General features: G+C 37.8%; 1 protein-coding gene across 4 annotated transcripts; it reads left to right on the top strand.

The window, feature by feature from the left end:
* Window positions 1-910: 910 nt before the first annotated feature.
* On the top strand, window positions 911-25,468 carry LOC122570141 (peroxidase-like). 4 transcript variants are annotated; one of them, XM_043732076.1, is made up of 15 exons: window positions 911-2,024; window positions 2,260-2,367; window positions 13,712-13,889; window positions 16,580-16,715; window positions 16,816-17,009; window positions 20,351-20,527; window positions 21,004-21,200; window positions 21,786-21,981; window positions 23,246-23,443; window positions 23,521-23,668; window positions 23,795-23,951; window positions 24,019-24,189; window positions 24,670-24,868; window positions 24,987-25,092; window positions 25,174-25,468. In XM_043732076.1, exons 3-15 carry the CDS (start codon window positions 13,766-13,768, stop codon window positions 25,277-25,279), a joined length of 2,109 nt encoding a protein of 702 aa, XP_043588011.1. In that variant the 5' UTR covers window positions 911-2,024; window positions 2,260-2,367; window positions 13,712-13,765; the 3' UTR covers window positions 25,280-25,468. The 4 variants fall into 4 exon arrangements, with proteins under 4 accessions (XP_043588011.1, XP_043588012.1, XP_043588010.1 ...); XM_043732077.1 differs by having other exon boundaries at window positions 2,230-2,367; XM_043732075.1 differs by lacking the exon at window positions 2,260-2,367.

The following is a 25,468-nucleotide window of genomic DNA, read 5'->3' as shown; positions in this document are numbered from 1 at the left end:
AGCGACGGCACTTTATCGCAGGCCTAGACCTGAGTTTTACCCACAAATCGATACAGTCTGTAAACAGTTTGTAAGGACTCTGCAAACAATTATTCATAAAGTCCAGCTTAGACTAACACACATTGTCCGTAGACGGTCTACGTGCATTGCAGGCTGACAGCCAGGACGATGTACATACACGCGTACACATACTTTTGTCCGCGAACGATGTATGCGGGTTAGGGATAAAATATCGTTGGTCCATCAGGACTAGGCTTAAGCCTAGACGAAGTTCATGGCTTAACCTTAACCTAAGTCTACATCGACGAAAAACTAACTGCAGACACGTGCTCAGCCAATCGGCATCTATTGTTCGTAGAAAATTCATTGATAGACAGACGCTGATTGGCTGCGACACGCGTCTGCGGACGATCATCACCAATTGGTGTGGCGGACTTGGCTGTAAAGTTTCTGCGAACATGCGATACAGGAGCGGTGTAATTCGTAAACGGTACACAGTCATTGAAACAATGGTTTGTTTATGATGGAAGTACAGGGCAAAGGGAATAACGACCGACTAGCTGTGAAAAGAGTTTACCATGTGCGCTCGGTATGTACGGAAACAGTTCAGCAATTGCACGTAGTATCTAGGGAAACAGTCCACCATTTTACAAAGTATCTGTGGACAAAGTTTACAATGTTTACAATGGACGAATAAAAAGGTTCTGTCGTTTATCAAGGATCTGCAGTTAAACGAGTGTTTATGGAATATAAAGAGTGAACAGTATAGAAATCGGAAGGCAAAAAGTGACGCGATAGAGCATTTATCAAGTAAATACGAAATTAGCGTCAGCGAAGTGGAAAAAAATGCCAATCTAAGGTGTCAGTTCCGAAGAGAACACAAAAAATCATGGAATTTGAACTAAAGTGGATCCTATCCGAGGGCAACGTGGTTCGGATACAAATCATTGTTGTTTCTACTGCAACGTGTGGAAGTATGTGTATTGATTCAAATGACATTATTATTTAAGAATTAATTAGTTTGATTTTTGCGTAACAAAGGTAAGGAAGGAATAAATAGAATTTAACGTTTAGGGATATTTATTTTTCCGAAGGATTTTAAATGCGATTAATCACTTTTTCTGTGTATCTAGAAAGATAAAGGAATTGGTTTAATTTTTCAAGAATAAAATATGCGTTATCTCTTCCTACTCCTCTTCCGTCACAAGCCTCTTCTTCCTAGAATAGTTAGAATACCATTATTGCTGTTTATATAAGGACAAGGTTCAAGAGGATGAACTATCGAGTATCGTCGACTCTTTCTTCGTAAAAACGGTCTACAGAGAAAATCCAGGTATGAGCACGGTACTTCAGAAATCCGGGTTCCCATTTCCAAAACCGAAAATAAATTGCGTTAAGAACGACATCGGCAATGACAGAGAAACTATAAAATGTATAAAGGCAGGCACAGTACAGAACGAGGTGAATTTTTAGTTTACGGGGAACACATAGCGAATAAATTACGAAACAGTGGCAGAAGTCGGAAAGAAATCGCCGTCGCGCAAAATCTTATCGATCGCGTACGTTTTAATTTAATAATGGAACATACATCGAAGATAGTAATAGACATTCTGTTCCGCAACTTGGACAATCGTCCGCGTTAATGCCATTGTTACCGTAATTTAAATAATAGTATGACAGTGTAACGATAATTCGAATAAAATATGAAAATTTATACTGATATAATATTTTGTTATCTTCTACATTATTTTGCATTGCTTATTATTCGTTGCATATTAGATAAACTTCCTCGGTTTGGTTTATTTTACAGTTGCGCTACACGTTCCAGGTCAGTTTACTCATTCAAAGCGTTAATACAACGTGAAACTAAAATCCGTGCAACGAATCGAGATATCAGTTACAAACGAAATATTCACGTGCTCGAGCATTAAATACTAACCGTCGTTTATCTCATGAGCGCTTGTTCGTATCAAGGACGACATCCGTCAATTCCCAAAATCCGTAGCCAGTTCGTACGAAAAGTGGTAAGTATGGATATCTAAGAACTACTGACCGCGTCTCGCTAAAATACCACCACCACGTGCATATGTTTATGACTGGTATGGGGACTATAAATCGATTCAAAGCGAAAACGATTTTCATAAAAGTGTTAATCACGGGAGGTGAGAAGCGTGTAAGGAACGTCGTTTCTACAACCGGCTCGTTTCTATTCCCTCAATTTCTCTTTAGATCGATTATTATTACGTTCAATTGTTAAAGCGAGGATATCGGCTCTTATGCGAGAAGAAGTAAATCCTAAGACGAAAGGGAACTGCTCGAGCGATCGCGTCTTTTTTTTCTCAGCATAGTCGACAGGGGAACAATAAGGTGAGTTCATCTTTACCACATATTAAATAACGAACGTATGAATTTTACATCGAGCATACATATACATTGGACATTTTTTAAATTTGCCATTCTCTCTGATATATCGTGCTGATCTAACCGCGTAACAAACAACCCCATTATACTTTAATAGAGATTTCCAATACAGTCGACTGGATTTCCACGTTTCGCAATAACAGAAAATTTTATACGATTCTCCGCGGATAAATATGTTTATCGTCTTGTTAAAACGGAATGTTATTATACGACTTTTCCCTTGCACAGTAACCCCACGTTTTCTCTGTTATCGTTGCAATCTTCGCTTCGATTATCGTCGTAGACCATATTTATCAACAAAACGTCGTTTTTCATCCATCTTAAAATCTACTTTTTCATTAATTTATATCCAGCTGAAATTGCCAATTAACATGCTTCTAAGGTGTCTCGTATATCCTTCCATGCACTGCCGGCGCGTCGAGGGCGTACGAAACCTGTAACATTTATATTAGTTTTCGTTTTACATTTTAGTTACTATTTCCGCTTTTAAATATGAATAATCTTATTTTCAAGATAGTAATCTTTCCCCTTTGGAAACGCGAAGCTTGTAAGTTCTTACAGCATTCACGGCTACTGAAGATTGTAAAACGTTTATTGCGAACGATGACTGGAATTGGCGGGAGCATATTACGATCGTACAGCGTACAATCGCCTCTCCAAGTACCTACCGGTTTTAAATACCATTGCTTGAATTAATGCCGGTAATCTTTCAGCAGCCTTGGTAGAACTTTTTTTTGTCTAAAAAAGTAACGAACAAAAGAACGTTCAAAGAACAAGCGGTACGAAGAAATTCTTTGGTCCGCGCCTTTATCCTGGCAAAAATCGAGCGATAGTCGCGCGGTCGAAAAGTCAATCGTTACATTATTCGGCGTTTTTACAATGCGATCTATTTGAGAAATAATATCATAAGAAACTGTAATCCTTTCTAAACACGAGTATTAATCATTGGAATGGTATACGGCTGGAACGGTGCTAAAAATCTTTGTAGACCGAGAGCTTTTGACAGCGTGGGGTACCTGCCGATCTACGATCGTAACTCCTGCACTTTCTCCCACCATTTATAAAGTTCGGCTCATATCTCGCACTCGTTCAGTCGTCCTGCCAACACGTGTTTGGAATATTGGTCGAGAATTGGCAGAAACCGCGTATGAAGTGAAGTTCCGTTCTAATATTACCGATTTTGTGCGTCTCGAACGAGGTTCTAGCTGGTCTGGAAAGTTCGGTGTTTTCGAGCGGCCAAAAATCTTCTGGTGGGTCTCAAGTTTCATTTTCTGTCAATTACGCGACCGCAGATCCGTACGGCCGATTATTCATTGTACCGGTGAATCAACAGTATTTCGACTTTCGATACCGATGCGACCACTTTTCGTTTGCAAATTGTCTTTTTCCGCTATTAAAGTCGCTAGTACGATGGATAAAATTGATCGTTTTGGTGGATTTTTCGCTACTACTTTTCAAGATCGATTAAATTTCTCATCTGTGTATCGTTTAGTGGAAGCTTCGATCAGGTAGAGTTTACTTCTTTTCGAAATAGAGGATAGAGCTTTCCTTCTGGCGTTCGAAGGTAATACGTGTCTTTTTATTCAGATATTTTTCTTATTTTGTAATTTATTATACTTTTATTAATTGTACTTTCCAACGTATCAAAGATTCGTCGTATTTTTACGTTTGAGCGCAATAATTAAATTGGCGTTGGAAAGAGGCGCTTCGAATGAATAGGGAAAACCTAAGAACGTCCCAACAATGTCAAGCGACAGGTTTATTTTACATTTATTTTTTTTTTTCCTATTAAATGATTCCCTCGTCCTTGTCGCGTCATTGTATCACACGACCTCGTATAATTACAAGAAGCTGACAACCTGTTGAGAGGAACATAGAACGATTGGTAAATTTACAGTCGTTTACTTTCTAATATGAAATCAGACGTGTCGAATCAAAGACCTATTTATTTCGAGTAAACAACCACTAGAGGTTCATAAATGAAATATTTGTTTAGCTTGGAAACTTCGATCTCGCGTAAGTAATACGTCTGTTCAATGAAACGTTACTAACTCTTTCTTTACTTCTAGCATTTCGCGTACTTGAAAAACGGTTCCAGGCACTCGCCTTCATTTTTATCAGAGTTTAGTAAGCGTGTTTGTTAAGTAAGATCGACGAAACGGCGCAAAAGAACCTTCTCGTTCCGAGTGTACACTTGATACTAGAGAAAACGCCTTGGACTTGCCATTTCAGCAGCTACCGTGCGACGATTCTAGCAATTAAAGGTTAAACAATGCTGAAGCTGAACTATGAGCACATTCCACTCGGCGCCTTAGTCGTATTCGCTCAAATTCTTCTTTCAGCAGATTATTTCCTATCTTCTCTCTTAAAAGTGAGATACAAGAATAGCGATATCCCCGGGAGAATTGAATATTAGAAAAATGGTAAAAGTAAGTCTTGTGTTATACCGAGTTATAATTTTCATTCTAGCTATCCGAATTTCTTTCTCAATTTATTTATATTCGTGTAACGATCGATTTACAAGACGACCCCAAAAAATGATACTGTAAGAGTTAACTGTGTTTCGTATAACTCGTAACATTGTAATACGGTCTCGAAAGTTTCAAGCTTCTTGAATCCTAAGCGTGTGTCACTGCTCATAGTATATGACATAACGAGCAATGAGTATAGAGCAATTTGTAATACAATAAATGCGATTGTGCGTCCCGCTCAATTTTTCTTACTATATAATTGGAAATTTGTATGATTCGTGTAACATTCGTAATTCGTTTCCTACACTTGTAATTAACGTCGCGTCGATTCGTTGCGTGTCTACTTTTAATGCATCGTTCGGTTTCATGATCGCAATCGTAGAGGAAACGCGCTCAACTGCGAACGTATTTCTCGCATAGTAATTAAATGTTTCTATCAAAATTTCAAATTTCCATCAAAACATTAGGGTTGGCTGATTTAATTAAACATCTAGTTTCCGCGCATATATATAAAAATTTAATTTGATTTACATAAAATTGCGAAATCGATATTTCAATAGATGCGATATAATGTAACAATATCAGACTAACAAAGAAGATTACTGGCCATTTAAATAACCAACATGGCAAAAGTACATGTACGTAACGTTATCGTGAATTAATTAATTATTTAGGTAAAGGATTTGTACTCTTCTGAGAATATTGTATCATTTCAAATGGACATCCAAAATTGCGTAATAAGTTTGTCGTTAAGTACGAACAAACGTTTACGCCGAAATACGAATACCCGTGAAAATGTAATTCCAGTGCGAAACACATCAAACACTACTAGAAGAATAATATTTCAAACTGTCATATCGAACGTACTTGGAACATTAATTACTTTTCGTCGCTTCTCTTTTTTGATATGTATCCACCCCGTTTCACATTATTCATTATAACGTGCATGGCGATCGCAATTACACAAACGTATTAACGAACTTTTGCTTTTATCGTATTTTCATATTTTTTTCATTTTACCAACAACGCACAAGATTCACGGAAAAATAAATAATTTCTAATTCCTAATTTGCAATTACCAGTTACGTGCTCAATCTACTAGTCGCTATCTACCTGACTCGGCTCAAATTTACACTCAGCGTTTGAGTTATTTGAAGCAAGTGGAAAGCACTGATTCGTCCAACGGACTTCCACCGCATAAATTAGTTTCCTACGCATCTGTTTGTATAATTATCGTAAAAAAAAAGGAGAAAAAAAAAACAGGTGAAATAATTAACCACGGGATTGCACTTCATTTTCTGTGGTCGAAGTCATAGCCAAACATGTATCTCTACTTTCTCTTCCTATTATACCAGCGAATTAGCATTTCTTTGATCTTCGCAGAGCAGTTGTCATTAAGGAAATTCCACGTTCACCGTGGACACGCGTCTTGCTCGTTCTGCTCGTTGACTGTTGTCCGAACGATATTCTGACGAAATAGGTATAAAGTTATTGTGAAAATATTTACGCAATAGTACGCGTACGTTTTAATCATTTTTCTATTAGTTTCAGTGTCGTAAGCGTAGTTAATAGGATTTGACAGGGGATTAGTCTTTCTATAGAAGAAACTATTGGTTTTCTAGCGACAGTACCTCGTGTTGATTTTAGAATTTTATTCCTAGAGCGGCTTTCAAATTAACATAGAACGTGTTCTTTTCTCCTCTGTACGATTTGAAGGTCGAACCTCCGTGAAAGTTGTTTTTGAAAATGCTTTGATAATTCACGTTAATTCCGGGATGTTACACGTGAACGACCAATGATATTCGTGCTCTATTATACATATGTCTCGTTTTTCGAAGGTGGTCAATCGAGTGTGAAAGTTGTTGGCCTTTAAACGATGAGACTAGATTATATACGGGGAATTTCGAGAAGTGATTACGTGAACTTTACATAATTTACATTTTCTGTGATAGCTGTTACGACTATTCGGGCGTTCTAAGAATCAGTCGACAGACGATCGAAAACAAAGTCCGATATTATGAGCGCTTTCTTCGAAGGTGAAATTAACACGCACCATCGATGATTCATACCAATCATGGGATTCGATTCGAGTAGAAATTTTGCAAGAGTCGAATGAGTAATAGCCGAATGTAAAAACACGAGAAGCCGCATAGAATTGTGACTTTTGGAAATTACGATGGCATTTGTATTTCAAAAATCCTCACTTTGCTCGTAGACGTTTCAACGATCGTTCAATAAATAACACGTTAGAACGTTAAAAGGAACAGTCGGCTGTTACGTTCAATTTCAGCTCTCTGTTTCAAAATCATTCGATACCGGCACAAAGACGCGAAGCAACAAACAGCAGGACTGCGAACACCAAGCAATTAAATCGCAACTTGGATCCATTTCCAACTCGAGTAAGAGCTTCCAGCTGAAGACGTGTAACCACCTGAAAAGAACAGGTACAATCAGCGACAACGACTGCCATCGATAATTTGTCAACTTGTAATTACGTCCTTTCGTAATTAAGTATCACGCGGACGGGAAATCGTGAAATTGCCAGTAGAAAAGAAAAAAACTGGGACACAAATCGTGCCACGTATCGCGTATCAGTGATGGATACCTCGTTTCTCATCGAAGAACCCGATTCTGATTTCCGACCGCAGAAAATTCACCAGGTGGATTCTCGATCTGCCATCAGACATCATTTGCCGTTTATCGCGGTTTCGAAACCAGACTCGTTTATGTTATCGGCAAAACTCGTTCGTAACAATCGAAACTGATAGATACGTAAAAATACGAGCGCTCTTCAATTTTACCGTCGTTGGTTGTCGGTCCGTATAGACGTGGCGCAAATGATATCTGGATTTTCATTTGGTCGCTACCTTCTCGTTGGTCTTCGTTGATGGATATCGCGAGATTAAATCTCAGCGGGAAATGGCCAGCTCCTAGCTTGCTTTTTTCCGAATTTCTAATTAAACGATAAACGAAAACAAGCGTACTTATACCTCGTAATAATCGCATAGTTGATATCGATCGATTAACAATAAGACGACCTGTAATTAGTCGTCTCATTGTTACACGAGGTGTTGAATGCTTCTATTCGGCTAAACAGCTGGATGTTGCGGTAAGCTGGCTGATAGGTGAATGTAATTGGTTATAACGACAAGTATATAATTACTTAGTTGCACGGTTTCAGGCACATAAGCCACGAGATCGGATCTTTTAATTATCTTCTCGATTAAATGGATAACTAGCGGTGGATTGTCAGAAGATCTTTACACCTGCGAGTGTAAAGTTTCGATTCGTCGAACATCTGTTAGAAATCGTAGGTTGTCGAAGACGAGATTTTGTATTTTGCCCTGTACGAGGAGAATCGGCAACTCTTTCTGATACCTTCAAGCGATTAAAGCTCCGATATATAATAACAATAATACGAAGCGTTATCATGGAGCGATAAGAAAGGAATTTAGCTTTACTATTGCGTAATCAACCGATAGTCATAAAATCGCTGGTAGCTAGAAATTATCAAACTGTTGATTCTTACGCGACGGTAATCTCTGTTATCGGAACAGCTGAAAAACAGAGATTTTCGTTTGATCAATGAATAGAAAATTAAGGTTACGCAATTAATCTTCATCGCGTGAATTTGCGTGACGCGTTTATCAGAAGCAATAGTTGTAATAGTCTTGATAACGCAAGAGTTAAGTATAATTCTTGGTGGCAGGAAAATTGCTTGTAAATCTTCGTGGAAAAGATTACTTTTCATTTCACTTTGGAACTCGTACTATTCTATGCGCGTCGAACGAATTGTTCGTTCGAGATTACTCAATTATCGGATAAACGTACGTATTTTGTAATGCGGAAGAAGCTTCGAAGAAAAAATCGTTCTTACTTTTAATTTACTCCAACTTTTCGTACTTTCGTATCTTTCAAATTGTATTTAACTTCTATTTAATGAAAACGTTTATATTCTTCGTGGAAGAGTTAGATCACGAGTCGAGGACACCAATTCACGTGTCCTTCATCCTTAAACAATTTATTATAATTTATTCCAATTATAATAATTACAATAATTTATTTCAATAACAGAGATAGATATTAATATTACAAGGTTGCGAATTCATGCAATGTTTCTAACACACATGGAACTCTTCAATTTTGCAATCCCTTTTAGGTAGACGATTAAGAAACCACATTGCCTCGATGCAAATTTATACATCACAGGTCTATTTCGCGCAACATCCTTTCCAACAAGTCATCGTTAAAGCGAAGCGAACAAAGTTCCAAGCTCGTTTCTGTTTCTACCGTCGCAACGTAATATCGCATTTTAGAAATTCACGCTATTGAAACCATCCGCGAATTATTAAATCTTGGAATTTTTAAAAGACAGAATTACGTTGAGCGCGATACGTTCGCAACGGCCGAAGAATTTGCGTCTCATCGCGATGCTTTCTACAATTTCAAAAGACGCCTTTCAGCTTTTATCCCACTTTTCGTATCAAAGATTCTACGGTATGCCGTCGACTTTCCACAATACCTGTATACCTCAGAAAATGGTTCTCTTGCTTTAACAGTCCACTTCCTTTTGCTTTTGAATAAGTCAAAAGTACTCGAGGATTTCGTGACTTCCTCCGAGAATATCGATAAAGCGATTGCACAATGCCAGTGGACGGAAACAGTGAATCAGCGATCGGCTTTCTTATTCTGCCTTCCTGTTTCGTATGGCCGCGACGTTAATTAATCAGAAAGTTGGAGCGATTCGGAAAAATTCACGAAACGTGAAAAATACAACATTTACATGTTCCACGGGCGGACGTTGCCGAATCACGAATACGACATTGATCGAAACACGGTGATAATAGGCGTGAAACTCGTAACCTTCACGGCAATGGAAATCGCTTTACGTAATCACGCAATTACGCCGAATGCAACTTCATAACTGTTGAGCTGTTAATTAGCGTGAAAACGCGTGGCAAATTTCCTCGCGGAAAAGCGAGCGAAGAAAGCGGAATTTGCCGGCGCGCGTGCCAGCGTCGTGCTTCTACAGTTAAGTCGAAGATTTATCTTTTGCGACGCTGATTTAGAACCTAACTAATTTACAATATGCTTCATATATATTTATGAATTAGCGGAAAATGTTTTTTTCTGTTTCTTTTCTCGTAAGATTAATGGTTGATCCAAGCTTGCCGTAACTCTGTTAGTCGATGAAACATACCGAGTATTTGTACACAGGTTGGACATGGTTTGCGCTTATCTTAGACGCAGTTGCTGCTCAAAGTAACGTACGTTGACTCCGACGAAGTCACGTAATTTATCAACGATCGCGTTACGAAGTTGGAGCGTTGCGCTCAAACATGATTTAACGGGTCAAATTCACGCGATTTATCCGATAATAAATGCAACGCACGATTCATCGTTTTTCCACGCAAGAGCGTCGCGTTTCTTTTCTTTGGCAACGCTTCACAATCCTCAGAGACGTTTCACGCTTCGATTTCGTTCCGACTTCTGACTCGACAAATGTTTTCCTGCATAATTTTCATAATCACGTTACCGCCGTCGTTCATTTTAGCAGGGCAACTTCGCGATAGTCTTCCGAAGTCTGGACAAACAAATTGAGGCGGCGTTTCTCGTCATAGAAACGCCGGTAAGTCGGATTACGAATCAACTCCAGTAATTTAGCGTGTCCAGTTGCGTGATACAAATTACCTGGTCGCAATTACCTTGTCAGTTCACCTCTGGTTTCATCAATCAGACGGGAAATCGATTAGAAAAAACAATTAGAAAAAAAAAAGAAACTCGTAACGATCGAGTTCCATAAATGGAGAACAGGTTTCGCTTCGGCATGGCATTGCCAAAACAGTGAGTCAACGAAAAGAACCGGGGAATTCCTGCAGCGGAGATCGCTTCAGCCGATACCTCTTCCGTCCTTTTTTTTTTTAAATTATACACATTGTAGAAAATTATTTAAAAAATCTTTTAAATCCCAATGATTTGTATTCTGCTATACTTCATATTTCCTGTAAAATGTGTAGTAACGCGATCGATTATACATAATCAAACGAAATTTCTCTCCTCATTTGTAGTCGCTCTATAATGACCATCCTCGCTAGTTTTCATATCCAAATCGATGGGAATAATATCAGATTACAGGCTTTTAAGTTTGCAGCTTCAAACCAATGAAATACATTTGTACGTCGAAAGATATACGAACGTTTCGATAGAAACTCACGAAAAAATTGGTGACATGCAACCGGAAGGCGTTCGCGGCACGTTGCGCACAAGTTGCCGAGTTTCTCGTGCACCGTCACTGCAAAATTGGTCAGCTACGCAACTTTGTTTCGATAGAAAAATGCTCAATATGAAAGCGAGAATAGAGAATCTGTCGGTATTTTCGTCGCGCGCTAAGTATTACATTGTCCGAGAAGTTTCTTTCGCTTCATAAGGTGATAATAGATGAACGATCATTTCCGTTCTATATTATTTTATTGAAGTAGGTATGATCCATTTCTTTCTATTTCTACTCTCACGTTCGTGCATAACTCGATCAACTAATATAAAACAAAAAACATTGTGCGTCTATTATTTCCTTATAAAACGAAAGAAACTTTTTGGACAGCCTGATATAATACACAGGGAGAAAAATAGAGAGAGAGGAAGAGATCTCTTTTTGAATGTAGGCAGCCTAACAGACAATGATCTTGTTCCGCAGTTACAACGAGCATCATAAGCTGTATATTGTTCGTTTTGCAAATAAGCGTTATCGTGATTCATTGGCATGCGATATAATTGATTGTAAGAGAACACGTGATATGTACGTGATATTTCAGTAGCAAATCGTGTTTGCTCAAACTGTGTCGAATTAAGAAAAATGTTCACTCGTTTGTCGAAGGATACCGTTGAAGAAACAAATACGACCTTTTTGCGTCATAAAGTTACGCGATATTAAGAATGTGATTTATAAGAATGTTACGTATATAAGAATTAATGAACGAAATATTTTTCAAATTACAAGGGAACTCTAAAATTCTATTCTGTAGATTTGGATGATAAAAGAGCTTCAATTCGATATAGCGATATATTGTATCTTTTTCAGAAACGTAAACAATGTAAGCGCGTGTATCCGTAATTAGGATATATATTCAGTTGGTTAGTAGGTTGAAATCTCGTAATTATTTCCGTCACGTAAACTGAGATATATTACAATATTAACGAAACCAGTTTTCCAACCTCATATAGATACGTGACATAAAATATGTCCGCGTTAAAAATCTCTCAAGTTATTTCCCGTAGTAAGCTTCGAAGAAAATTTTAATTATTGACGAATTTCACAATTCGTCGTTTATTTTTCTTGAGAATTTTGGATCTTTGAAGCGGAAATAATGTTATGGGAACACAAAATTTACACTTTTAATTAATGTTTGAATAGTTATACGTTTATTTAATGGACGATCTCTATTATATTTATCGATACATATCTGCACGCGTCTCAGCACTTTCTTCTTTACCCGACTGTTAACCGACGACCCTTCCGGATGCTTCTAACGACTGGACAGTTTACATCCATTTGTTTTTGAGACGCTGCATACACACACTCCCACACACTAATACTCGCATACAAGTATTCTTACCGCACGTTTGACCCAGTCCAGCAGAGAAAATTATACATATCTCAACAATTCTATTTCACGGCAATTTAAGTCAGCCTTCGCGTACATTAATATGCACGTTCAGATTACTCTCGCTACGCACTTGAACAGCAATCCTACGACGATCCAAAGCAATTTCTAAACGTTCGATTTTCAAAAAATGGGAAGCTACTACGATCTCATAGAATGGCGGGAGAACGAAGATCATGCAAAGTGTAATTGGCTTACTTATTTACATGCAAAGGATAGTATCGCACATGATTTGAACGTATTTCTGGAATGCATACATTCGCCGCAAGGTGCACCTAAACGTGTCACGGGTATTACACGCGTTACCTTCGAAGGTGTCTTCTTTTTATTAATAAAAGAAGTATGTGTAAGGCGAGATAAGCGCATTGAAATAGCATGCATTCAGTAGCGAATCGGATCTGAAATAATTGACGAGGATACGACGTAAACTTTTAAAAACTACATTTCACGAGACAGGTGAAAATAACGTTGAATAAGAGTAACGTCTATGTATTTTAATATTGATGAAAAGCGTTTACCGTTTTGAATAAAACGATTAAAATGCTATAAATATTCCTTATAGGTCTATTCAATTTTCGTATATTTCAATCGTGTAATATTAATAATTTCTCCATTCAAGAAATTCAACTTTTATATATATATATATATATATATGTATATATGATGTATGTCGAAACATCGACGTTGTCATAATTTGTTATTCGATTCTTTGAAAAGAGTAGATTTTATTATCCCGTTTCAGTCGTTTCGTTTATACTGTAGCTGGTAAAACTGAAAAGATATTTGTTGAACAAACGTAGAAAGATAAAATAAAGAAGTACATTTATGTTTATATCTGAGTGCACGTTTAAGCATCTTGCTATCTTGAAAGTAGAATGTTCCGCTTATATTCAGACAACGTTCATCGTCGCAACGTTTTTCCACCGCAACCGTACCGAACCCTGTTGAAAACTATCAACTAAGCGTGTCGTAAACCACTTGCCTCGAAAATAACTGAGGTTCTTAGAAGAAATACGGTATCTCGTTTATCGTTTGATCATATCGACGTTTGATAAAAATTCAGATTACTTAGATGTTATTTTATTTACTGCATAGTAGAGAATTAAGAAATACTTTGAACAAGTATATTAATTGATGGAAATTTTTGATATTTTTCAGCTTCCAGTTGCAGCACTAATTTCTTGATACGATCTCGACCAATATTTCGGAAACATGAAGGGACGAAGAGAATGGCGGACTGTGACAACTTTCCTTGTTCTGTTAGTAACAAAAGAAGCAAGCGTAGCGAATGGCAAGAATATCACGTCCGGAGATGAGAAATTCTCAGAAAATACAGGTAAGGCTTTTCAATACATTTCTCGCCACATTTTCTCAACTATTTAAAATCACGAGCTTGCGATCGCAACAACTCAAACGATAGTCACTTTTTTGACGCACAACGAACGTAATTTAGCATCGTAAACCTATATTTGCGCCGCAATCCTTTCACGAGTTACTACAAATTGACATAACGTTTTATCGACACTTTCAAATATTTGAAAACCACGTGCTATTTATTACAAGCAGGTGTTGTACATTAAGCGATAGGAATTCTCAATTGAGAAAGAAACTAAACACTTGAGTACATGTGCCTCACAATGCCAAGCATTTTCTATTATGCATTAATTTCTTATATTTCCCGGAACAAAGATAGAAAAAGGATTGCTAGCAAATAGCAAATAATCAGACATTGAGATTAAAAAAAAAAAAAATACAGGAAATCTTGTTAAATCAAATTAGTTTGTTTGCAAAAAATTCCTCAAAATAATAATATTAAGCGGAAGCTGAAATAACATCGACAAAGGCAACAGGAGAGTAGAAAATGAAGGAAACATCATTGCAAACATTAATAACGGCATTCGTACGTAGATGATAATACAAATTCCTGCTACGTCGAATGGTTATTCAATAACTAATCGATATACTTGGTTCGTGATACTTTCCAATAAAATACCGATAATCAAGAGCACGCGTACAGCGCAAAGGAAAAGCCTGGATCGATATCCTGGAATTAACCGAAATTTATCGTAACATATACTTAAATTGACCGCAATTCATAATACGTGTATGGTCAGGCAAATTATATGGCATGTCTGCCTAATGAAGCGACATTCTACTTCTTGCAATATTAGATACATGCTAAACATTTATGCGCGTTTCGCAATGCTCAGCGTGTTTTTACGTCTCTACGAGGTTCCAGCTTTTCCTGTCATAATCAATTAAAACGACAGCGTGAATCGGGCCAAGGGACAGGAACACAGGAAGAAAGAGGGGAAAAACGACGCGTTTGTACGCGTTCCTTCGAAGCGTTAGACGTACATTGTGTCTGCTTTCTCGAATGGCAATTAAAGCGTTGATAAATCAAGGCAAGGGATAAGAGCACGCAGCGAAAGGAACCAGGGCAACGTGTTCATTGTGCAACAAGTGGAAGTTAAAAACAAGAAACCGCTCGCCAGATAGAAAACGATTGTCTCCTTAAGTATCCGTAGTATGCCGGAATATCGGTAATTTTTTTTTTTTCAAGAGACCTTTTCTGTGGTCACGAGCGAAAGTATCGTTCCTATAATATTTACTTCGCGATATCCTTGACACGTAACTCGATATTACCAGCGGAGGAGCAGATTCGCGCGATAAATCGCTGCTGACAAATCAAAGCGCTACTTACAAAACCGTTGCCGGGACACGGGACAGCGGTGCAGCATCCACAACGGTGTAAATAACAGGGCGCGAGCAATTTGGCCAGCGTCCAAAGCGATACTTGCTGCGCTGATTGAAATTCAAATTCGGCCAAGAGTTTAGCAAGTGCCCTATAGTCAACGTACGCAGTTGACTAGGTTCGTTCATTTGCTGAGTTGGCTGCCCCAGCATCGATAAGATCTGTCTCGTTGGTATAACATTTATCGTTTCAGCTAAAAGCGGTGAAAGGCATCGGGCCGTAGCAACGAGCGTGTTTCACGATCTATTACGTCGACATTGAATCCCTACGATTTTCCATGTAGCGCAAGTTGCCGGCTCGATGTTATGCGCCAGATAAACGCGTAAGAAATCCGCCAGTCATCGAACAAGTACTCGCATACAACGCCGTAAGTAGAATAGGTAGAAATTGGTAGAAATTGGTAGAACGCCGATCCATGTGTGCCATCTTCGTCGTGAGAAAACGGGATTACCTACACCTGATACACGTGGATATGCGAAGAACGCGATAAAGCTGGTATTAATCCTTGGTAAAATCCCTTTATTACGATTAGAACGATCACTGTTACGCACTGGTTACCGAGGTTCCGGGTAAACGAGCTGGGAAACAAGTTAGCGGATCGAAAGGCATGATTTAATTACAACACGCTCTCAGATCAACACAGAGATGGCCAATGCGCGGGATATTAATTGATCAATAGGGCTATATCAACCGGAATATTAATTAGGCATTATATGGCGTTGAATGTAATAGAAACACCGGCGAATATAGAACGCGCATGATACGTATTGGCTAATGTAAAATTCGTGTTCTCGATCTAGATATGACTGAAACCAAGTAAAAGCCAAGTAAAATTATCGCGGAACGATCGTTCGATTCTGTGCGTTTATCTCGATCGTATCGTAAAATATCTTGATTTCTTTATTGAAAATTGTACTTCCGGCAAATGCCGCGGGTCACTGGCAACTGGTAATTGGTGGCGCGGTACGCGAACGCGGGTGTCTAGACCGTTATAATATTTCCATTTTCTGATTTCCTATTTTGGAAGAAATTCTTGAAGGAAATGCACGTAACGGCGGTACGCAGACAATTTTCGTGTCTCGCTGTATCGCGTAAAATCAACTAACGTTATAGTCGAAGTTTACGTAACGTGCTAATTAATGTTAAATCCAAATGGATCGCGTTAACTAATTTAAAGTAGTCGTGAAAAATAAAATCCAGGGATCTACAGAGTCACGTAACCTACGTATTAGCCAATCCAGTTTCTAATCGGTATCTCATCTTTGTTTCAGGAAACAAGGAGAAACTGTCGGATTTGGAAGGATCGGAAACAGCCTACACCTTTGGTTACACGAACGGTTTTGAAAATGCGTATGATTCATTTCCTTATTCTTCCCAAACGTATTCCTCTAGTTTCCCACAGAGTAGGTACGTATCGAACAGATCGTTAACGACTATAGTATGCGTACAAATGGAACTAAATTCGTGTTTCATTGGCGCAAGAGTAACTTTATCCGTACAATTTAAGCATATCGTTCGACATTGGACGAAACACGACGTTCGATATTCATCGAGAGATCAGGTGCGGAGATGCTTTCCCGCGCGTTTGTGAAAAAGCGAGATATCGAACGTACGACGGCTCTTGCAACAATCTACGGAATCCCACGTGGGGTATGGCAAATACGAGATACGGCCGGCTATTGCCACCACATTACGGAGATGGTAAGAACGAACGAGATTTAATTCGCAACGATTCCGCTTCTTCGTTCCAGCTGTTCGTCTTCGTTAAATCCTTCACGTCGCGATTTCGTGCGTTCTATAAAAACCAAAAAGATATATGACACGTAACATTGGATAAAATCGTTGAACGAACCGTTAAATTAAATTTAAACGCGCCTTTCGCCCGTTTATATTTATGCGTTATTCAATCGTTTTTAACGCTATTTCCCTGATTTATAGACAAAAAAAATGTACTTCCGTAATCGATATAAAATTCAGCGAACGTCACTTTCACTGTCTACAGCTCGATTTAATTCGTTCTGACGCACGCCGTCCGTCAACATTTTGCTCAACAACTACGAACAATTATTCACGACGATCCGCTTATTACGCTGCCATAACGAACGCTTTTTTCTCTCCACTGTTTGTCGATTTCCCCTGTTAAACGTGGTAAGGCGTGTTCGAAATAAAAAGATCTTTGACGACTGTGAGAAGGTTTCGACGAAATTGAAACACCTTCTTCTGTCACATTTTTTAACCAATTACGTTACGTAAGTGGTCTTTTGCTAAATATCTTTTCTCGTACGTTCGTTTCCTTTGTGTTTACAGTTTTAAGATACTTTCTCACGCGCACAAAAATACGACACAATTACGTAAGTATAGTTGACGAGCTACCAATGAAAATATAATTCGGAGAATCGTACAACTTCCTGATGATTAAATCGTCGAAACATCGTGCTACTTGATTTCCATCGACGTAATGCTTCGCAGAACTTGGAGTCCAGGCAAATTCTCGGCAATCTTTTTCAAAACTGACGTCGATCGGTACAATTCCTTCCAGCGGTCACGCTTCACTTCGCTTTGCAACGAAACGAACAAAAGACTCAACGAAATTATTCCACGCCGACGACGTATTACGTGGATCGTGATAGAAAATCTGCGATTTCCCCGGATCAACGATATTCTTCCGTGAATAGATCTTTATCGCGTATGAAGATAAAAAAAAAAAAAAAAAAGGAAATACGAAATTACGATCCGAATTCCTTCAGCCACTTGAACTTGATTCTCATAGTCGTAATGATCTTTTGAACACGTACAAAATCTGGAGTAACATCGTTATTTCGATATTAATTTCAATCAATTACGTCAAGATTACCTTCTACCAAGATTTACGAAGAAACGAAACCGTATCATACCTGACAACCTCGATTATTTTTCAAATAACGCGTTCGGACAGATAAACGAATTCACTAACGATTGCTCGGATATGGAAGGTGAGATTTCAGATAAGTGCACCTTTTTACATGTAGAAACGTGCATGACGCAAAAAGTAAAAAGTCCAACTATGTAACGTGTTTATACCGTTTTCTAATATTTTGTTGCAAAATTATAGCGCATAGTTCTAGGGTATAGTATTGGCATGAACGTGAATAAACCGAGATAAAATCTAGAACTTATTTATTATTTAGTTCTTGCTTCGATTTCCAGATTGTTGCACGTTATCGACGGAATTAACAAACTTCTCTAATAAATTGGATTATTAGGCGTTGATTATTTTTATCCTTAAAAAAAATCTGACATTAGTTCATAAAAGAAATGTTGTTATTGCTTCCATTGATTGATTGTACCATTGATCAGAGCGAGTGAAAACAGGCTCCAATTTTGTATAGTTTTTTCTTCTTTGCACGTATTTTACAATCAATTCTCATTGAGAATCGTAAGTAAATAATCTTGTATAGTATAATAACAAGAACTTTGACTTTTATCGATTATCTTCATTAAAGAATTCAACTGTAGACCTGTCATTATCGTCGAATACGACGAACTACGTGATATAGTTTGATTCTATCAAAAGTGGAAGTATCGCATTGCATTACGCAATTTCTTTCTTCTTTGTACACATAATTCGGTGCATGGGCAATGAAACTTGCTGTTGTTCCTACGGTTAACGTTCAACGACGTCTCCCATGACAAATACCAACTTTCAAAGCTTGTTTCTATTTCGACGATATAAACGCAGCAAATATGATTCGCACGCTTAAGTAGCAACTAGTTCTCCTTCTCGTTTTATAAACTTCACAACGTCAATACGAACGTATGAAACCGTTCTGAAACTTTCATACACTTTTGTCGCTATCCTTTCATTTTCGACAGTCGAATAAATGCTCACTACCTTATCTATCCGCGTGGTGAAATATTTTAACTAAACATTCAAGTGAAATTTATGTAACAGGAAATTAGATTCGTATCGTATTTAATTTATAGCCCTATCACATTTTTGAACAGTTATGTTACGCGAAAACTACCACGTGCCAGCGACTCTTTCCATCAAAATCAAGTTGTTATTTCGAGCGTTTTCGATCATCCTGAAATTTCACCTCGAGCTCTTCCACTCTCGTCTTAATATTTTCGTTACGGATAGATAGATCGCTAGGATTCGATACTCGTGTATCACGGCAATTCCTCATTCGGTCGTAATTATTAATCGTTTAGTAACCGTTGATCAAAGAAGAGAGTTTAACGATCAGCGTGCTATTTCGCAAAAATTTAAGCTTCGCGGGGACGACGGTTTCTTACACGGTAATCCGATAAAATTGCTCAAGAATGTCATATAGGATAATGATATTAACCTTTACGACGACACTTTTAACATTCTCGGCTGCTGGATGGGGAAATAACTGTACAAGGAAATATCAAATCGCCACGTAGTGGAAATTCCGTGGAAGTACCGATACAAGAATGACGAATGGACCGCATCCCGTTTTATTACACAATCGTTGCTGAACACTGTGATTTCGTGACAAACAAGTTTTACAATTGTTCGACTTTGCAAAAAGGAATTAGAATGTGTACGACCTATGTTATCCACGCCGAAGCGACTAATTAAGTCACAGTGTTTTACGATCGTTCGTGTCTAAATGAAAAAGTATTCGCGGCACCTGCTAGTTACGACACGCTCGTAAATACGCGTTCGTCAATCCTTAGGTTTATCTAACTTTATTATAGTTATTAAATTGTTATATTCTTCAAGCTTATATTTATTTCTAATAGATTACGAGGTTTGAAAAACGTTAGTTGAAAGGGGATATCGAGTATCGTGAAAGGAATAACGACCGGAGGAAAACAATACATCGACAGAAATTGAACGCAAAATATCGAGAATGTTTGTCAATGAAAAATTACGTAAAAGTTAATGCAACGAAGCTCGAGTTCGATTTTGCCAACGAGACGAATCGAATGAAATTCCAAAAGCAAAGAATTCGTATTAAACGCATACATATATCAATTTCATGCGCTTTTCCGTTACTATAGCATAGTCGCTATTAAACGTTTAATTTATGCAGGAATACGATCGCCCACGAAATCAGTAACTGGAGCAGAATTACCACTTTCTCGATTGGTTAGCTATACGTTATTTCCCAAAGTCGATATCGATGATCCCGTATGGACGCTGGCAGCGATGCAATGGGGACAAATTATTACTCACGACATGGCTATGATCGACGGAACTACTCAATCAAGTAAATTTCAACTTTTGATCATCTCTTTTCCTCATAAGTCCACTTTTCATTTCTATGTTTGCTTTTACCTTGCTGAAACTTCGGTCGTTGAAATAAAATTCTAGTTAGCGTCCGATTAATCCAGCCCCTGTGATTAAAATGAACATTTAAATGTTAATTACCAGGCAAAGGTATGGATTAATCGGCGATAGATCACGGCTTATTAAATCGTTCTTAAAACTGGTTTAAAGTTAAACGTTACATTTCGATAGAGTGCTTTTAAAAGCGTACGTAGGCGCCTAATCTAAAACATTGCGACTAAATTATGTTCTAATCCCAAGGTTAAAGCACAAAGAGAAATATTAAAAATTTTTTATCACCACACGTTTCTCATAGTAGCTTTTTTACGTATAGGAGATATTAATAGAATATCTCAAAATGACGTCGACCTTATCGATATTCAATCGCCTTACTTTTAATTAACTTTTATGCAACAGAACCGCACATGACTCAATGTTGTACCGAGGATGGGCAATTGGTAGACCCGTTGTTGCTTCACGGTCAATGTTATCCCATAATTATACCTTACGATGATCCCACCTACAGCAAGGCCAATATAAGATGTCTCAACTTCGTTCGTAGTACAACCGACCTTGACCGCGGTTGTGCATCTCGATACAAACCAGCAGAACAGGTTTGCTATTTCTTATACTTGATAGGTCTAGTCGTTTATTGCTTCGTTTATTACTTCATCCACGGAAATCGAGAGTAATCCTCGGCAACACGAAACGACGTGTTCGCTTCGTGAAAATATTGAGAAACATAATGAATTCGCATAAACATAAATATGAAAGCATTACTCGAACGGACGTATCAATCATTCTATCGATTACCGATGCCCCGTGCCACGCTATCATCGACGGTCTACGAATTATTTTGATTCTACCGTCGATGATTTAAGTGTAACGCGATATGTATCCGATTAAGAATACAGGAATTGAAGAAACGAAAAGTGAAGGAAGAGGGAAGAACTAATTTTTGGATTAAAATCATGTTTGTCCTAAAAAAAAAAAAAAAAAAAAAAAATAAATTCCTCTAAACTCGTGAACCTCGAAATTACAATTTTTTTAATTTGTCCGACCACAGCGGCGGTAACATTTGGTTAAAGAAACTTTAAACTTCTTTTCGCAGAAAACTCGTTTTAATTCTTTTCTTTAAGCGCGCGCGTTCTACTCGGTTCCCCGTGGAATTTCAGAATGTCGTAAAATAAATCTTTCAGTTAACCGTCGTAACGCATTTCTTGGATCTCTCTCTGGTTTATGGACCCAATGATCAGCTGGCGGCTAGTTTGCGAGCCGGTGTCGGCGGCCGCATGAACGTCGAGATACGACGCAACAGAGAATGGCCACCTATGGCAACCAACAAGAGCCAGCTTTGCGAAACTACAGACCCTATCGAAATTTGCTATCAGACCGGTAAGCATCGACGAAATCACGCTGCGGCAATACGATTGCGATGAATATTTCCAATCGAATGTCCGTGTCTAATAGACAAGAAATCGGTATGCAATCGGTTACCAAAAAACGAAGAAATTATTTTCATTGAAGAAAAGCTTTCAATTAAAACGCTTAATGGATATTATACCGATATCTTGTTAACTGATGAAAAATTGAACGAATGATTATAATAATTATTTTCCCGTAGCGATTAAGATGTAAAATAGCCGATAGCGTTAATTGTGTAACGTAAGGACAAAATTCATCAACATCTTGTTACCATATTCAATGACACGTGGTATTCGGCTGATTTCATATTCAGCCTGAACGCTCGCGTGTCACTCGTCTTATCATTTGCTTATGTACTGAAACTGTTAACTATTTGAACAGGTTGTCTCACTAACCATTAAACATGATCTTTAATACGTCAAGTACCGTTAAGCATTGACTAATGGCCAAGTTTTGAGCGACAGCGTTTCACGAGGCAACGTTCTGATTATAAGATAGCTTTCGAAGATAAAGAAATTTATAGCCACTAATTATTAAGTGGGCATTGGTTAGTGAAAGAAAAAATATTACATACATAGTCCGATGGTAAACTTGTTATCTTGAAAATCTAGTATATCCCATTCAATAATTGAAGTGGAGAAGTAATTAATTATCTTGGGATTACCAGCGTTTATGAATTCATAATTCATAACTATCAATATAATGTTAGTGAAAGTGGTTCTTGTTACTTAAGTAAAATATTTTCCTAGACAGTTGTACGGTGTAATTGGCACCGTTGATTATTTATTACATTCTTTAAATCCATTTGTTTTTTTTTTTGCAATAAAATATACCCTTTCTTTATCACGTTAGAAATTTTTATTAGACAAATAGAAGCATTTATAGTTATTTAAAATTCTTCTTTTAGGTGATAACCGTATTGCACTACATTGACATGCTGTCCTTTCTAAAACAAAGATTTTCTTGTTAGATTGGTTTCATAAATGGCAACTGCAGTATGTATTTCTTACATAAGTGGTTTTCAGAAATACTATCGTTTGTTGTTAGCTAAATAACGCTATAATTAAAAGATTTGACATTTTTATTTATCCTCTTTGCCCTGTTATTGTATCATCTCCTTTGGGCCATAACCCAACGCCTATTAAAACATTCCGCTTGTAGTTAATAACATGCCACACGTGTTTCATGTGTCTTCGTTATACGTTACTAACGAACGATTTGATTTTTATTTCAGGAGACGTGCGAGTTAATCAGAATCCCCAGCTGACTATTTTGCAAGTAATACTGCTCAGGGAGCATAATCGCGTCGCTGATGCTTTAGCTCGTTTAAATCCACATTGGACGGATGAGACGATATTCCAAGAGGCGCGGCGTATTCTAATTGCAGAACATCAACACATTTCCTATTACGAATGGTTGCCAGTATTTTTAGGTAACGTTATATGTTCGTTGCATTAATAAATATCTGATTATTCGGTAATTAATATTATGTAAATATCGTCTATCTAGGCATTCAGACCACCTATGGTAATAAGATTTTGTACAACACCAAGGGCTATGTAAACGACTATGATAAAAACGTAAATCCAAGTGTTCTGAACGAACATTCGAACGCAGCGTTTAGATATTTTCATACTCTTATCGCCGGCTACCTCAAGTAAGTTCAGTAGTATTATCACAGTTAGTATAACGATATTCCAATCGAATTGGAAGAAAATAAATTCACTGGAAAGTGAAAAAGATTAAGAAGGAAATTTTGTTTTACTCGTTTCGCGAATCTCAGCTTGGTGAACGAGCACCGATTTTCAAACGGTGCCTTGAGGCTGAGCGATCACTTCAATAGACCAGGAATTATCGAGGAATGCAACAATATGGACGATTTGACAAGAGGCATGTCTTATCAGCCAGAAAAAGCCAGCGATCAATTCTTTGACGCGGAGGTACATGAAACGTTTAAACGAATCGCCATCAAGATAAGTCAAACCGTTCAACTTTCATATATTTCAGATCACGGAATTCTTATTCAGAAACGACAGACCACTGGGATCTGACCTTCGCGCAACAGATATTCAGAGGGATCGCGATCACGGCATCGCGTCATACAACAGCTACCGCGAATACTGCGGTCTACCCAGAGCGAAATACTTTACTGACTTCACAGATTATATATCTCCCTCGGTAGGTAGATATTTTCCAAAAGAAGAGATCCAAAATTGTAAATAAGTTTGGTTCGAAATTTCCGAAATACGATAAAACGCAAATATTAGATCGAAATGTACGAAATATTCGTTGTTCGCAGATGAAATAAACATGTGTTCGCTTCTCATCGGAATAAGTATATTTTAACGAGACTACCGGAATTACGAAACAATCGTGCAACATCGTTTGTTCAGTCTTACAAAGAACGGCTATAACTAAAATCAAGATCCAAGATAATTTATTTGTTACACAGTTCATAGTAGGATTTCACGCTATAGGATTTCTTTGCATTTCTATTGCGTAATAGGGCAGAAGTTCACGATGAATTACACATATTATATAATGAAGCGGTGATAAATTCTAATAAAAAGTCACGATGATACACAATTATCATTGTGAATTGATATTGGAATGATATTATCATGTAACAAATGTATACGATAATTTCTCTATTCATAGAACGTGGCGAAGTTATCTGAATTGTATCCCAGTCCTGATGACGTCGAACTGACTGTCGGAGGATCATTGGAAGAACATGTGCCGGGTACACTTTCCGGTCCTACGTTCTTGTGCATTCTTGCCAAACAATTCTATAAAACACGGGTGGGTGATCGTTATTGGTACGAAAGAGGTGACCACCAATCAGCGTTCACTATAGGTAAATGTTTCATGTTCTCATCAGTTTCGCTATTTCGCAGCTAATAGATAAAGATTCTCAATCTTGAGAAAAAGATTTTTCAAAGATTTACAAGTGTGCGACTTCTATGCTTTTGCAGAGCAATTGAACGAGATTCGAAAGGCCAGTATATCAAGATTATTCTGTGATAACGGCGATCACATCACAAGTATGCAACTAAGAGGCTTCCAGCAAGTATCTGCAGCGTAAGTTTTCTATTTCTATATCACGACACGTCTCATGGTTCAATAACTGCCCCATCCAATAAGTCTTTTCATTAATTTCAGTAATCCTATCATGATTTGCGACAACATTCCGTCGGTAGATCTTTCGCTGTGGAAGGATTACGCCCCGGAACTGGCAAATCAAAAATACACCATACCCCCATTTTAAAAAAATAGGAATGATTAACAGTCTCCACGGAATAATTTTCGTATTACCAAATATCAATTCGTTAAACACAATTGAAACACATACACCTGAAGTATTGTTGATAGTTAACGTAAAATTGTAAAAGTTTATGTAATTATACAAGTTGTGCCTTACGTCCTATTAATAAAATGCATTACTTTTTTTAATTTA

This window comes from Bombus pyrosoma, linkage group LG8 (genome assembly GCF_014825855.1).
Source record: "Bombus pyrosoma isolate SC7728 linkage group LG8, ASM1482585v1, whole genome shotgun sequence".
Classification (NCBI taxonomy): domain Eukaryota; kingdom Metazoa; phylum Arthropoda; class Insecta; order Hymenoptera; family Apidae; genus Bombus; species Bombus pyrosoma.
The sequence above is the reverse complement of the archived record's forward strand: the minus strand, read 5'-3'. Positions and strand labels throughout refer to the sequence as shown.